Source organism: Panicum hallii, chromosome 1 (genome assembly GCF_002211085.1).
Source record: "Panicum hallii strain FIL2 chromosome 1, PHallii_v3.1, whole genome shotgun sequence".
In the NCBI taxonomy this organism is placed as follows: domain Eukaryota; kingdom Viridiplantae; phylum Streptophyta; class Magnoliopsida; order Poales; family Poaceae; genus Panicum; species Panicum hallii.
Genome location: NC_038042.1, coordinates 46836086 through 46849812, shown reverse-complemented (window position 1 = coordinate 46849812; position 13727 = coordinate 46836086). Strand labels below are relative to the sequence as shown.

Genomic DNA, 13727 nt, shown 5'->3' with positions numbered 1-13727 from the left:
TCAGTGCTGCTTGCCTCCCTGCTGCAAACTGACCAACCCAAAGTACGCCCCGGAGCGGCCATTGGCCATCAGGGACGCATGCGTGCCCTTCTCCACGACGACTCCTCTCTCAAGCACGGCGATCGTATCACAGCTCTGGACGGTGCTGAGCCTGTGCGCCACCACCACGCTCGTCCGGCCGACCATCACCCTCTCCAGCGCCTCCTGCACCGCCTTCTCGGACGCGCCGTCCAGCGCGCTCGTCGCCTCGTCCAGCAGCAGCACAGCCGGGTTCTTGAGGATGGCGCGGGCGATCGCGATGCGCTGCTTCTGACCTCCCGATAGCTGGACGCCCCGATCTCCACACCACGTGTCATACCCATCCTTGAGGGTGCTGATGAAGTCGTGCGCGTTGGCAGACCTCGCCGCGTCCTCGACCTCGGCCTCGCTCGCCGCCTCCGCCTCCAGCATTATGTTCTCCTTGATGGTGCCGGCGAACAGCGTCGGCTCCTGGCTGACGAGCCCGATGTGCCGGCGCAGGGCCTGGAGATTGTACGCTCTGATGTCTCTACCATCTATGTTCACCACTCCCTTGAGTGGATCGTAGAACCGCTCTATGAGCCCGATGATGGTCGACTTGCCGGAGCCGCTTTGCCCTACGAGGGCTGTTGACTTGCCTGCCACTATGCTCAAGGAGAATCCTTTGAAGATGGTGACATCTAGCCTTGACGGGTACGCGAAATCGACGTCTATAATTTCCACATCTCCTGTGATCTTCTCCGGCTTGTGACCTTTAGGATTGTCCGGGTCGATCTTCGTCTGGCGGTCAAGAATAGCAAACACCGAGGAGACCGCATCGGCGCCCTTGGCGATATCCGTCGTCATGCTGCACGCATCCGCTATCACACGCCCTGTGGTAACTAGAATCATAGTGGTTTGGAAGGCCGCCTCGACGGTGATGAGCCGCTCCGCCATGAGCATGCCGCAGTACCAGTAGTTGAGGGCCCACGAGAAGATCGTGAGGCTCACGGAGGTGCCGAGCCCGAAGCCTGTGAACCACGACTGCCGGATGCTTTCCCTGTACGGCCCATCCTGGGCTCGGGCGAAGAGGCGCAGGATGCGGTCTTGGGATGAGAAGGCGGTGATGGTGCGGAGGTTCGAGACAGCATCGGCAGCTATCTTGCTGGTTTCGGCCTGCGCCTGTATTGATTTCATGGACATGCTCTTCAGAAAGACACGGCGAGCGTAGGAGCAAGCGATGATGAACGGCTGCATTGCTATCATGACCAGGGCCAGACGCCAGGAGATGACGAGACCCACGGTGAAAGCAATGAACACCATGGACACTGTCTGGACCACCAAGGCTATTCGGTCGCCCACGAGTGACCTTACCTACAACACCAAACACTAACATGTATGAGCAGGTATGATCCTTTTCCAAGTATAATCGTAAGATGCACAGTGTTTCTATTTGTACTTACAATGTTGGCGTCCTTGGCAAGCTGCGAGCATATAACACCGCTGGAGTTGTCGTCTTGGTCAAACCATCCAATCTCAAAAGTGAGGATCTTTCCAAGCATCCGTTCCCTGATCCTCATGGTCAGGTACTCACCCATGGCACTGAAGCTATAATGCTGCCCAATGTTGAGCAAGAATGAGATCACCACAAGAGCGAGAAAAATGAGAGCATACAACCTTGTTTTGCCCTTGATCTCTTCATGATCTTTCGAGTAGTAAATGGAGAACGTGCTCCCCATGCCGTACGCATAAATAGGCTGGATGCCTCCAGACAGGATTGCGCTTAAGCTTCCCACCAATGCATGCTTCCACTCTGGCGCGTTAAGGAGAAGCATCCTTCCTAGGGATGGCACCGGAGCCTTTGGCTTCTCAGTGCCGTCGCCATCTCTTGCATCACCCTTGGACAGTGTCCAATCTGACCTGCTAGCTGAAGAGAGCATCTTGCTTGTGTTGCTGCCGCATTGCCCTGCACTAGGAGATGCGCGACAAATTCCGCCGCCCTCGCTAGAATCTCTGGTCTGCTGAAGACGGACAAGAGATGAGTACATGCCATTCTTGGCAATAAGCTCACTGTGAGAGCCTAGCTCATGGACTGCACCAGACTGCATGACGGCTATGCTGTCAGCGTTCCGGATGGTGGAGAGGCGATGCGCAACGACGATGGTGGTCCGGCCCTTGGAGGCCACGTCAAGCGCCTCCTGCACGATGGACTCGGACTCGGTGTCCAGTGCGCTTGTGGCTTCGTCAAGGAGCAAGATCTTGGGTGACCTCAGAATAGCCCTAGCAATGGCGATCCGTTGCTTCTGCCCTCCAGACATCTGCGCACCGCGCTCACCCACCTGTTTTTCATTTTTGACATGGTGGTTAGCATCGATATCGGAGCGATTAGGACAACATCAACTGATCAACATGTGACATGTATGGTAAGTTACCTGCGTTTCGTAGCCCTGCGGCAGCTGCGAGATGAAGCTGTGGGCGTTGGCCGCCTTTGCTGCGGCGATGACCTCCTCCCCGGTCGCATCCTCCTTGCCGAAAAGTATATTCTCCCGCACTGACATCGCAAACATGGCGGGCTCCTGGCTGACCAGCCCCATCTGCGCGCGCAGCCACTTGAGACGCAGCCGCCGGATGTCCACGCCGTCCAGCGCCACCTCCCCGGCCGACGGGTCGTAGAACCGCTCCAGCAGCGCGATCGCCGTCGATTTTCCGGACCCGCTCTGGCCGACGAGCGCCACCGTGTGCCCGGCCGGCACCCGCAGGCTGAAGTTGGCCAGGACGGGGCTCCCCGGCCGCGACGGGTAGCAGAAATCGACGTGCTTGAACTCCACCTCGCCGGCGACGTTGGCCAGCTCCTCGCCGGCGGCACTCTCGGAATCAATCTTGGGCACCCGCCGTATCATCTCAAGGGTCCTTTCCGCCGCCGCGGTCGCCTCCGAGAAGTACTTGACGTTCGACAGCGCCGACCCCAGTGACCTGCCATAGCTTGATTATGGTGAAGGAAGCATGGCGTTGTAGTCTTGTTGCTACATATATACTGTTATATACGTACACGCCTCCGATGACGATGAGGGAGGAGACGACGAAGACGGTGCCGCCCGGGTAGCCGTGGTACATGACGAGGCGGCTGCCGTACCAGATGTTGAAGGCGTAGATGGCGAAGGCGATGCCGTTGCTGCCGACAGCGACGCCCTTGGCGAGCCCCTGCCTGAGCCCGAGCCGCGCCGACTCCTCGAGCGCGGCGGAGAACCGCGCCATGGTGGCCCTCTCGGCCACGAACGAGTACACGGTGCGCACCGAGGACACGGCCTGCTCGGCGACGGCGCCCGGGCGCGCGTACTGTTCCCTGATCCGGCGCGCGAGGTCCGTAAGGGCGCGCCCGTACGCGACGCCCGGGACGATGAGGAGGAGCGCGGACGGCAGCGTCACTAGCGTGAGCCGCCACAGCAGCGCGAACCCGACGACGTAGCTGCCGGCGAACGTGGAGACGTACATCACGAAGCTGGGCACCTTCTCGGCCAGCGCGTCCTGCACGACGAGGCTGTCGTTGGAGACGCTGGTGACCACCTCCGACGTGGAGCCGGCCCGGAGGTCGAAGTACTCCACGTCCTGCCGGAGCACCGCCTGCAGGTACCGCGCCCGCATCCGCGACGCCTGCCGCTCCGCCGTGCGCGCCCAGCAGTACCCCTCTGCACGCGCGAGTGTCAGACACTTTTTGAGGCAACAGATGAACTGAGAACTAGGGGTAAGGTTAGCTGTGCTCACCGAGGAACGCCATGACCCAGGCGGCGCACGCTATGAAGACAATTTTGATCACGTTCTGGGAGGATGGAGATGAACACACATCGTGTCGTCAGTGAAGAAGGCGTTTTAATTTGGAATTGGCAGATGGGGATGGATTAGTTAGTATACGTGTGCACACGACGCATTACCGCGTTGATCCTGGAGGTGAACTGGTCGAGGTGGTCGGGGCCGCTGCCGAGGTCGTTGGCGATGCGGCTGGCGATGAGGAGCCGCAGGGGCGTGGCCATGCCGTCGCCGACCGCGCCGACCAGGCCCAGCGCCATCAGCGCCACGTCCACCGCGTCCGCGTGCGTGAACACCGACGACCCCAGCGCGAGCGCCGCCGCGCCGGCGGCCTTCTTCGCGCGGCCGGCGTGCATGGCGATGGCGGCGCGGTGGCGGGCTAGCTAGCTAGCTAGCTCGACACACGGTCGTCGTCGACGACCAGATCGATCGAGGACGTGCCGGTATAGCAGGCTCGCCGCGGATTCAGGCGGAACGTACCGGCCGTTTGACACCCACGATCACTGACGAGGCAACGTATATATAGACCGACGACGATGGGAATGTGGGTTCACGGGGAACCTGTGATGCCCCAGCTGGTGCCGGCACGAACACGCAAGTCTGCGATCCGTTGCTCTCTCAAGGCAAACATGCGTGAATCGTGTAACGGCATACCTCTTCTTTTGCTATGCTGAGGCACGAACGGCATACCTCTTCTCAGATTGGACATGCTACGGCGACATATGCAGCTTCGTATATTCAGGGCCCCAATATATATTAGGATCCGTTTTCACGTTAATTTTGGACGATTCAAATGCTTAGAATTTATATTCCACTTTTTGTTACAATGACTTGCATGATTGCATCTCAACTACTTCCGTGGTTCAAACGAACTTTTTCAAGATGGCCTGTGCAAATTATTTCCCGATTTGAAAAATACATAATTGTATCTTTTTTCTTTCGAAATATAATCCAATCGATGAAGTTACCATGGCCGTCTTACCTATTCTTGAAAGGATAATGAACCGTAAATACGATAATCTATGCTGAGTCAAAGACTCTAACCTAAGTGGATATATTTTATTTCCATCATAAGAAACTTAACCAACTGGTTCACGATACATAGTTATATCTCGTTTCCTCTCTAATTCAAAATATAATTCTACTTTTTATTCGATTCTTATGCATATGACCATGGTATTGTTGGAATATATGAGTCTTTGGCCCAATATTTGCAATTAAAAAAATTAAAAGTCTACCATTAAATGTTAGGGAGTTATTGTGTAATTCCGTAACAACCGTGAAGTGCTGTGGTGTGGGGCGGATGTTTTGAACCAAGTAATGGATACCGTGATTCATTCACAACAATGGATACCATGATTCATTCACAACGATTCATTCTTGTGATTGATTCTGCGCGAGTTAATTGCTATTACTCTGTTTGATGGCGTTGATGACGTTCAAGTGCATCATCTCGTCCCCAGACTCTCATGTATATTACCCGGTGTCTTCTCCTCTTTCAAATGTGCGAACACAACTCTCTTCCTCCCTCTGCTGCTTTACTGCGTTCCCATCGCCGGTGTTGCGCGCACATCTCTGGGGAGAGCAGGTGCCTCTGGAACCATTGCCCACTGAAGGTCCTGCACGGAATAGCGGGGCAATCAGATTTTTGGGGAGTGTCTTCACGCGACCGCTCGCCAGAACCGTGACGTGTTTACTGGCATACTGTTCACCATCAGTCTCTGCGCCGACTCCGTCCGTCGACTTTGCCGCATGTACTTCAACAACTCGTATGACTACTTCCTCAACAATACAATCACTCAGTGCCTCGATTGACTACTTTCCGTAGTTTGATTAACTACTTTCTAAAGAACAATTGACTACTTCAAACAACTCGTACGACTGCTTCAACAACTGTGTGACTACTTTCTCAACTCGACGACCACTCAGCTCTTCGATCGACTACTTCAAACAACTCGAAATCTGCACTGCATCGAGTTCGTTCGACTACTTCAAGCAGGCCAGTCGAGCATATCTGCTCCAGCTGGTAACGGTGCATTCGGTGCCTCCGGCACGGGATCCACCTCGGGATATAGTCTGATACTCCTTTATTTAATTAAATTTATGTTAAATTTAAACCAATGCACATGTCTTCATCATAGTTATAAAATTATTCATAAATTGTACGTGTAATTTTGGAATTAAAATGTATCAAAAATGCCTATTTTCCTAACAAGTATGGTCAAATTTGTTATGCATCTATAAAAAAAATCTTCCTCTTTTAGTCACGTACCACCAAAAGCAGTAGCATTGAAAATCAGGATGCCTGGACGGCTGGACTTGTATTTGTAACAACTCACGATCATGAAGATTATCAAGACCCTCTGATTGTGTTGATGATCGATGAGGATAGCTGCCTTTCTTCTTTCTCCCAAAACATCCCATGTCCATCTAAAAGTGCATTCCATCTTCATAATTATCTTGTGCTCGACTTTTTTATATTTGTAGCTAGACAAAGGGATCCAGCAATGCAAGGGCCTGGTTACGCACTTCCATATAGGACTCGCGTGCACAAAAGCCGTGGCTGCTAGCGCTGTCCATATGATCCGCTGTTGCATCTTCTTCCTTTTAGAAGTTCTCGATCCGTCCACCAGGATGGTCTCCTGTCTCGACATGGTGTTAGCAGTTGGCGCCACCTACTGCCTCTGGAGAAAGGTATAAACTTATTGAAAGAAGGATATTTGGGATTCGGGCGATTTTGTATCGAGTTTCTTGAGAATTTGTATTAAAAGTAGGTGTGGTGGACAGGAAATTGTACGCATATATACATATATTTATCTTCAGTTAGTAATGAAGCAAACTATTCCTTAACAAGTTACATCTCTATACCATTACCATATTGATAACAAAATTCAATAGATCAACCAGTCTATCTATTCGATGTAGTTTACTTAATTTATAACTTCATTAAGGTCGTGAGAAATGAAACCAGTGATATTCACTACCACAAAAGTATATGCTTGAAATACTACTACTAGATTTTAGCTTGCCTTCCTTTATGTGTATACAGAAGTGCTACACTCTTCTCATGCAAATATCTCAATGCTGTTCACCTCCGTGCTGCAAACTGACCAACCCAAAGTATTTCCCAGGGGGACCCTTGGCCATTAGGGACACGTGTGTGCCCTTCTCCACGACGACTCCTCCCTCAGACACAGCGATCACATCACAGTTCTGGATGGTGCTTAGCCTGTGCGCCACCACCACACTTGTCCGTCCAGCCATCACCTTGTCTAGCGCCTCCTGCACTGCCTTCTCGGACGCGCCGTCCAGCGCGCTCGTAGCTTCATCGAGCAGCAAAATGGCTGGGTTTTCAAGATGGCGCGGGCGATCGCAACGCGCTGCTTCTGCCCTCCTGACAGATTGATGCCCTGGTCGCCACACCATGTGCTGTACCCATCCTTCAGATTGCTGATGAAGTCGTGCGCGTTGGCAGCCCTCGCCGCGTTCTCGACCTCCGCCTCTCTTGCCGTCTCCATGCCGTACATGATGTTCTCCCTGATCGTGCCGGAGAACAGCGTTGGCTCCTGGCTGACAAGCCCTATGTGGCGCCGTAGGGCGCGGAGATTGTATGTTCTGATGTCTCTGCCATCGATGGTCACCACACCTCTGACCGGATCGTAGAACCGCTCTATGAGCCCAATGATAGTTGACTTGCCAGAACCACTGTGCCCAACAAGTGCTGTTGACTTGCCTGGAACTATGTCCAAGGAAAATCCTCTGAAGATGACCACATCTGGCCTCAGCGGGTATGCAAAGTCAACTCCTACAATTTCCACCTCGCCTGTGAGCTTCTCTGGTATGTATCCCTGGGGATCGTCAGGCTCGATCTTTGTTTCGCGGTCAATGATCGCAAACGCTGAAGCGACTGCATCGCCTCTGGCGAGGTCTGCTGTCATGCTGCAAGCATCTGCAATGACACGGTGTGGTGACTAGGATCATGGTGGTTTGGAAGACCGCCTCGGCGGTGATGCTCCGCTCCGCCATGAGCTTGGCACCGTACCAGAAGTTGATGACCCAGGAGAAGGTCATAAGGCTCACGGAGGTGCCAAGGCCAAACCCTGCGAACCATGATTGCCGTATGCTTTCCTTGTGTGGCCCATCCTGAGCTTGGCCAAAGAGGTGTAGGATGCGGTCCTGGGATGAGAAGGCGGCGATGGTGCGGAGGTTGGAGACAGCATCGTCCGAGGCTAGCTTGCTTGTTTCTGATTGTGCTTGCATTGATTTCATGGACATGTTCTTCAGTAAGACACGTCGAGTGTAGAAGCAAGCGATGATGAATGGCTGCATTGCATAAGGCCTCCTCCAACGGCCGGCGACATCGCCGGTCGAAATAATATTTAAATTGATGAACAGTAAAAACAGCTCGCTAGCGCTACGTTAGTTGCTGGTCTCGAACGAATTTCAAAGTTTCTCTCCTCACTACACCTCAATTGAGATATCTGCCTGCGTCTGTGCTGCTCTCTCTCTCCTTCGTCTAGTACTGGCGATTTCGCCACCCTGTTGGAGAAGGCCTAACAAGGGCCAGGCGCCAAGCAATGACGAGACCCATGATGAAGGCAATCAACACCACAGAAACTGTCTGGATCACCAATGCCATCCGGTTACCAACGAGTGATCGCACCTACAACACAGGTATTAGTACACATGATCAGGTATGATTCTTCTACAATATCGGTCATGATCTTTTCAACATTAGTCTGCGCATGTACTTACTATGTTGGCATCCTTGGAAAGCCAAGAGCATATGGCTCCACTGGAGTTGTCGCCATGGTCAAACCACCTGGTGGCGGACGACAGGAACAAAATTGAGGGGGTGCTAGTGGACAAAAATTAAGTTCCTTTAAAATGGTATATATAGTGGCAAACAATGGAAAAACACAATATACCTGTGTTTCACTAAGTTGCTATCATTAAGTAGTAGTAATACGAGTAGTGGGCAATGCCATTCTCCTTTTATTCATGGCTTGAAAGCGTTCCATTATCATCCGATCATCAAGGCTTCGAAATATTTCCCGCTCGGTGTAGCATATCATCAAGTTATTGAACCACTCACATGAAACTCTATTTCTTAAATCAGTCTTGATAATATTCATCGCTGAAAAGATTCTTTCAATTGATGCAGTTGCCACTGGTAGAATCAATATTAGCTCAATGAGACGATAGACCAATGGGAAAGTCCTATTTTTTCCCTGTTTCAACCATCTTCTCAGCTAGTTTTGCAACATCACCGCATCCATGAAACTCTACACTTCTCCTGATCCTGCCGCCCGGCGCCGCGCCGCTGCCAGAGTACTGAACCGAACAATCGTGCGTTGTAGGGGAGTCGGAGAGTCGTGCGATCGTGGCTGAATACGGATCGAATACGCTTATACGCAGCTGGCCGCTGGGCTGATCGTGGCTAGTGCCTTTTGGGGCTTGGCCTGTGGGCTGTGGCCCAACAAGCAATAATACAATTTTTATGACCCAACAAACAAAGCAGCAGGAGCTGTACGAGTCTCCAGGGCAAATACACGTTCCAGCGGGAGGTGGTGCGACGGGGGGTACCCGTGGACTTTCCGCGCGTAGGGTTGCGCTCGCCCTGGCTGCCCCCCTGCTGCGTCCGCCCATGAAACCACCCAACCTCAAAAGTGAGGACTTTCTCAAGCATCCGTTCCCTGGTCCTCTTTGTCACGTATTCCCCCATGGCACCGAAGCTGTAGTGCTGACCAACGTTGAGAAAGAATGAGTACACCACAAGACCAAGAAAGATGAAAGCATACATCCTTGTCTTGTCCTTGATCTCCTCATGATCTGTCAAGTAGTAGATGGAGAAAGTGCAGCCCATGGCATATGCGTACACAGGATGGATGGCCCCGGACAAGATCGCGCTTAAGCACCCCACAAGCACATGCTTCCACTTTGGTGCGTTCAGGAGAAGCAACGACAATTGCAGTTCTGCCCATGGAGGCCGCGTCAAGAGCCTCCTGCACGATGCGCTCTGACTCGGTGTCCAGCGCGCTCGTGGCTTCGTCGAGGAGTAGGATCTTGGGTGACTTCAGGATTGCTCTGGCAATGTCAATCCTCTGCTTCTGCCCTCCAGACATTTGCACACCACGTTCACCCACCTGTTTTCATTTTGCAGATGGTTAGTTATGGTCAGTCTAAATTACTGTAAGATCAGTGGCAAAAGAAAAACTGATGATATCAGCCGGCAATGAACGGATGCTAAGTTACCTCGGTGTTGTAGCGCTGAGGCAGCTGCGAGATGAAGTTGTGGGCGTTGGCTGCCTTCGCGGCGGCCATCACCTCCTCCTCCGTGGCGTCCTCCTTGCCAAACAGTATGTTCTCCCGTACGGTCGTCGCGAACAGGGCGGGCTCCTGGCTGACGAGCCCCATCTGCGCGCGGAGCCACTTGAGACGCAGCCGCTGGATGTCCACGCCGTCCAGCATCACCTCCCCGGCCGACGGGTCGTAGAACCGCTCCAGCAGCGCGATCACCGTCGACTTGCCCGACCCGCTGCAACCGACCAGCGCCGCCGTGTGCCCCGCCGACACGTGCAGGCTGAAGCAGGAGAAAACGGGGTTCTTGGGCCGCGACGGGTAGCAGAACTCGACGTTCTTGAACTCCACCGTGCCGGCGACCACGGCCAGCTCGTCGCCGGCGCTGCTATCTGAATCGATCTTCGGCACCTGCCGTATCATTTCGAGGATCCTCTCCGCCGCCGCGGTCGCCTCCGAGAAGTACTTGACGTTCGACAGCGCCGACCCCAGCGACCTGCATAATGGACATAGATTGGTTATAGTGAAGGAAGCACGAGTGCACGACGCTGTAGTCTTGTTCGTAGATACTGTTATACGCACACGCCGCCGATGATGACGAGGGAGGCGACGATGAAGACGGTGCCGCCCTGGTAGCCGTGGTACATGACGAGCCGGCTGCCGTACCACACGTTTAAGGCGTAGATGGCGTAGGTGACGCCGTTGCTGCCGAGGGCGACGCCCTTGGCGAGCCCCTGCTTCACACCGAGCCGCGCCGACTCCTCGAGCGCGGCGGCGAACCGCGCCATGGTGCTCGCCTCCGCCACGAACGAGTACGTGGTGCGCACCGACGACACGGCCTGCTCGGCGATGGCGCCCGGGCGCGCGTACTGCGCCCGGATTCGGCGCGCGAGGCCCGTGACGACGCGCCTGTACGTGAACCCGGCCACCCGGGGATGACGAGCAGGAGCACGGACGGGAGGTCCACTAGCGTGAGCCGCCACAGCAGCGCGAACCCGACGGCGTAGCTGCCGAGGAACGTGGCGACGTTCATCAGGAAGCTGGGCACCTTGTCCCCCAGCGCGTCCTGCACGGCGAGGCTGTCGGTGGAGACACCGGTGACCACCTCCGACGCCGACCCGGCCCGGAGGTCGAAGTACTCCACGTCCTGCCGGAGCACCGCCCGCGGGTATCGCGCCCGCATCCGCGACGCCTGCCGCTCCGCCGTCCGCGCCCAGCAGTACCCCTCTGCACGCGCGCATGGTTAGAAATTAAGAGACCAACGTGTCAGACTCCGAGACGCAACAACTCGACTGACACATGGTACAGACGTGTGCAGTGGCGGCATGGTCACCGTATCTAGGAACGCCATGACCCAGGAGGCGCAGGCCAAGAAGACGATGTTGATGACTTTCTGGTCGAGACGGAGCGGATCGGATCGCATTGGTGGCGCACAGGGATCGCACGGAGGATTAAAACTTGCCTCGATCAGGATCGGAAACTGATGGATGAGTGCGCGCGTACCGCGTTGATCCTGGAGGTGAACTGCTGTAGCTGGTCGGGGCCGCTGCCGAGGTCGTTGGCGATGAGGAGCCGCAGGGGCGTGGAGATGCCGTTGCCGATGGCGCCGGCCAGGCCCAGCGCCATCAGCGCGACGTCCACCGCGTCCGCGTGCACGAACACCGACATCATCGACGACGAGCACCCCCGCGGTGCCGGCAGAGGCGCCGCCGCGTCGATCCACTGACCTTCTTCTTGGCGTTTCCGGCGGCGCGCTCGATCGATTGAGGCGAGCGCTAAGTGGGTCGGTCAGAGTATCTGTATGCGCCCTGCCGGCACAGACGAGGCAACAACTGGATCCGGGCGAAACGCACTGGATGCTGTGTACAGAGCAGCGGAGAGTCACGGGAAACCTGTGGCGCTCAGTACTTCAGTAGTTGGTGCTCCGAAGAGTCACGAGCACGCAAGCCCCTGCATTCCGTTACATTCCCAAGGGCAAGCATGGAAGCATAATAAGTCATGTAACAGCCTATGCCTATACGAGTTGATCCTCTTATTTTGCTATATGACGACAGAAGCGGTCCAACCATTAGACATGCATGCTAGCCAGACACAGGCACGGCCCGGTGTATTAGGGTTTATGTTTCTGTTAGTTTCTAGGGATTCAAATCCTTAGAATTTCTTGTTTTTCAAATTTATAAGATTTTTCATGATTCTTCGAGTGTTTTTTTACGAATGGTCAATGGTTATTAGTCTTTCTTATAGTTTTTTAAATACCCAAGGCTTCTCTAAGCCTGATTGTGGCGATTCCTGAGTGTTATTTGTCAAGCGGCTTACGGTTTTTCTATTGGGAATGTTCGATGGTGGCTTGATTTTCCTCTCGAGAAATGTCAAAAATTATACTAGAAAACCGTCGACCACAATCCTCGACCGTTTGAAACAACCCTGGAGAAATATTTTGCCACTTAGTTATTGGTGCTGCTTCCATCGTTCAAATAATGAACTGGCTGGATGGCCTACACAAATTTACGCTGCTAAATTTGAAAAATGCATATTTGTATTCTCTTTTCTCTTGATTGGAAATATTTACGACTCTTATTGTACTTACGGTTATAGAATATATCCTTTAAAAACTATAATATGCATGGTTGTGTTTGTTATGCATGCGCATAGTATGTGCTGCTGATCATCCTTTTTCATCATTTGTCTCTTTCAATGAGAAAATTTCCTTATTTGTATTGCCATAGACCACGACGAATGCAGGATCCTGATTCCTGATAGGGGTGGATAACGAGCTGGCTCGGCTTGGTTCGGCTCAGCTCGGTCCGGCTCGTTACATTAATGGGCTGGCTCGGTTCGTTCATGAAATGAGCAGAAATTGCAGCTCGGCTCGGATCGTTACGAGCTCGAGCCAGCTCGTTTCGGCTCGCGAGCTAGTGAATAAGGAAAGCTCAGATTTTAGATCAGAGTACACAGGCAACTGCAAATTGAAGTAAGAAGAAACTTTGATTTCCAAGAAACACCTGCAGCATCCAAATACAGGAGGTGGATTGTTCTAAACTTGAAACTCCCCAAATCACGAGCCGCAAAGTCCAGGAACGGAACAGCAATAGAAAGGAAAGGGGAAATTATGCCAGATAAAAGAGCAAGCATGAGCTATGAGGGGACTTGACAGTAGCGAACGTGCTTGCTTCTTGCTCTTCATGACGCAGCGGCGGCCGGCGGATGGGATCACGGATCCAGCTTGGGTCGCGTACTAGCCCATCACGTCGCGTCAAGGGAGTTACTAGCCCATCACGTCGCGTCAATGGAGTATGGGACAGGGACGGGCCACACCAGGGACTCGAGATGGCCGCTTGCGGACTGGAACGGGGAAGGGGAGGGAGACGAAGTGGGCCAGGCCAATCGAGGTGGAGCAGGAGCAGCAGCAGGGCGCCGCCGCTGCATCTTGCCGTATGTGGCGCCGCCGCTGCATCTTGCCGTAGAGGGAGGGCCGGAGGGGAAGTCGAAGTTGTGAGGGGACGGAGTGCCCGATCGGGTCACGGTCAGGGTTGGAGTCTTGAGAATGAAGAGTCAGATTGGGCCTGTGATTTTGGCTATGGTAAAAAGGTAAATGGTAAAATTTTTTCTCCTGTCATATCAGATGT

At 53.6% G+C, this 13727-nt stretch overlaps 1 protein-coding gene and 1 pseudogene across 1 annotated transcript; both read right to left on the bottom strand.

Annotated features, from left to right (window-relative positions):
• On the bottom strand, positions 1–4157 carry LOC112897577 (putative multidrug resistance protein). Its single transcript, XM_025965915.1, has 6 exons — positions 3927–4157; positions 3760–3814; positions 3047–3683; positions 2430–2970; positions 1461–2336; positions 1–1371 (listed from the first exon to the last, which is right to left on the bottom strand). The coding sequence occupies exons 1-6, from the start codon at positions 4155–4157 to the stop codon at positions 1–3; spliced, it is 3711 nt and encodes a 1236-aa protein (XP_025821700.1).
• Positions 4158–6879: 2722 nt separating this feature from the next.
• On the bottom strand, positions 6880–13555 carry LOC112897569 (annotated as a pseudogene).
• Positions 13556–13727: the final 172 nt, after the last annotated feature.

Excerpts from the sequence above, each read along its gene's own strand:
- LOC112897577 (XM_025965915.1), bottom strand. The coding sequence starts at position 4,157 with ATGCACGCCGGCCGCGCGAAGAAGGCCGCCGGCGCGGCGGCGCTCGCG. Across the intron at positions 3,684-3,759 it reads CTGGGTCATGGCGTTCCTCG|AGGGGTACTGCTGGGCGCGC; the intron begins GTGAGCACAGCT and ends TCGCGCGTGCAG. Across the intron at positions 2,971-3,046 it reads CTCATCGTCATCGGAGGCGT|GTCACTGGGGTCGGCGCTGT; the intron begins GTACGTATATAA and ends AAGCTATGGCAG.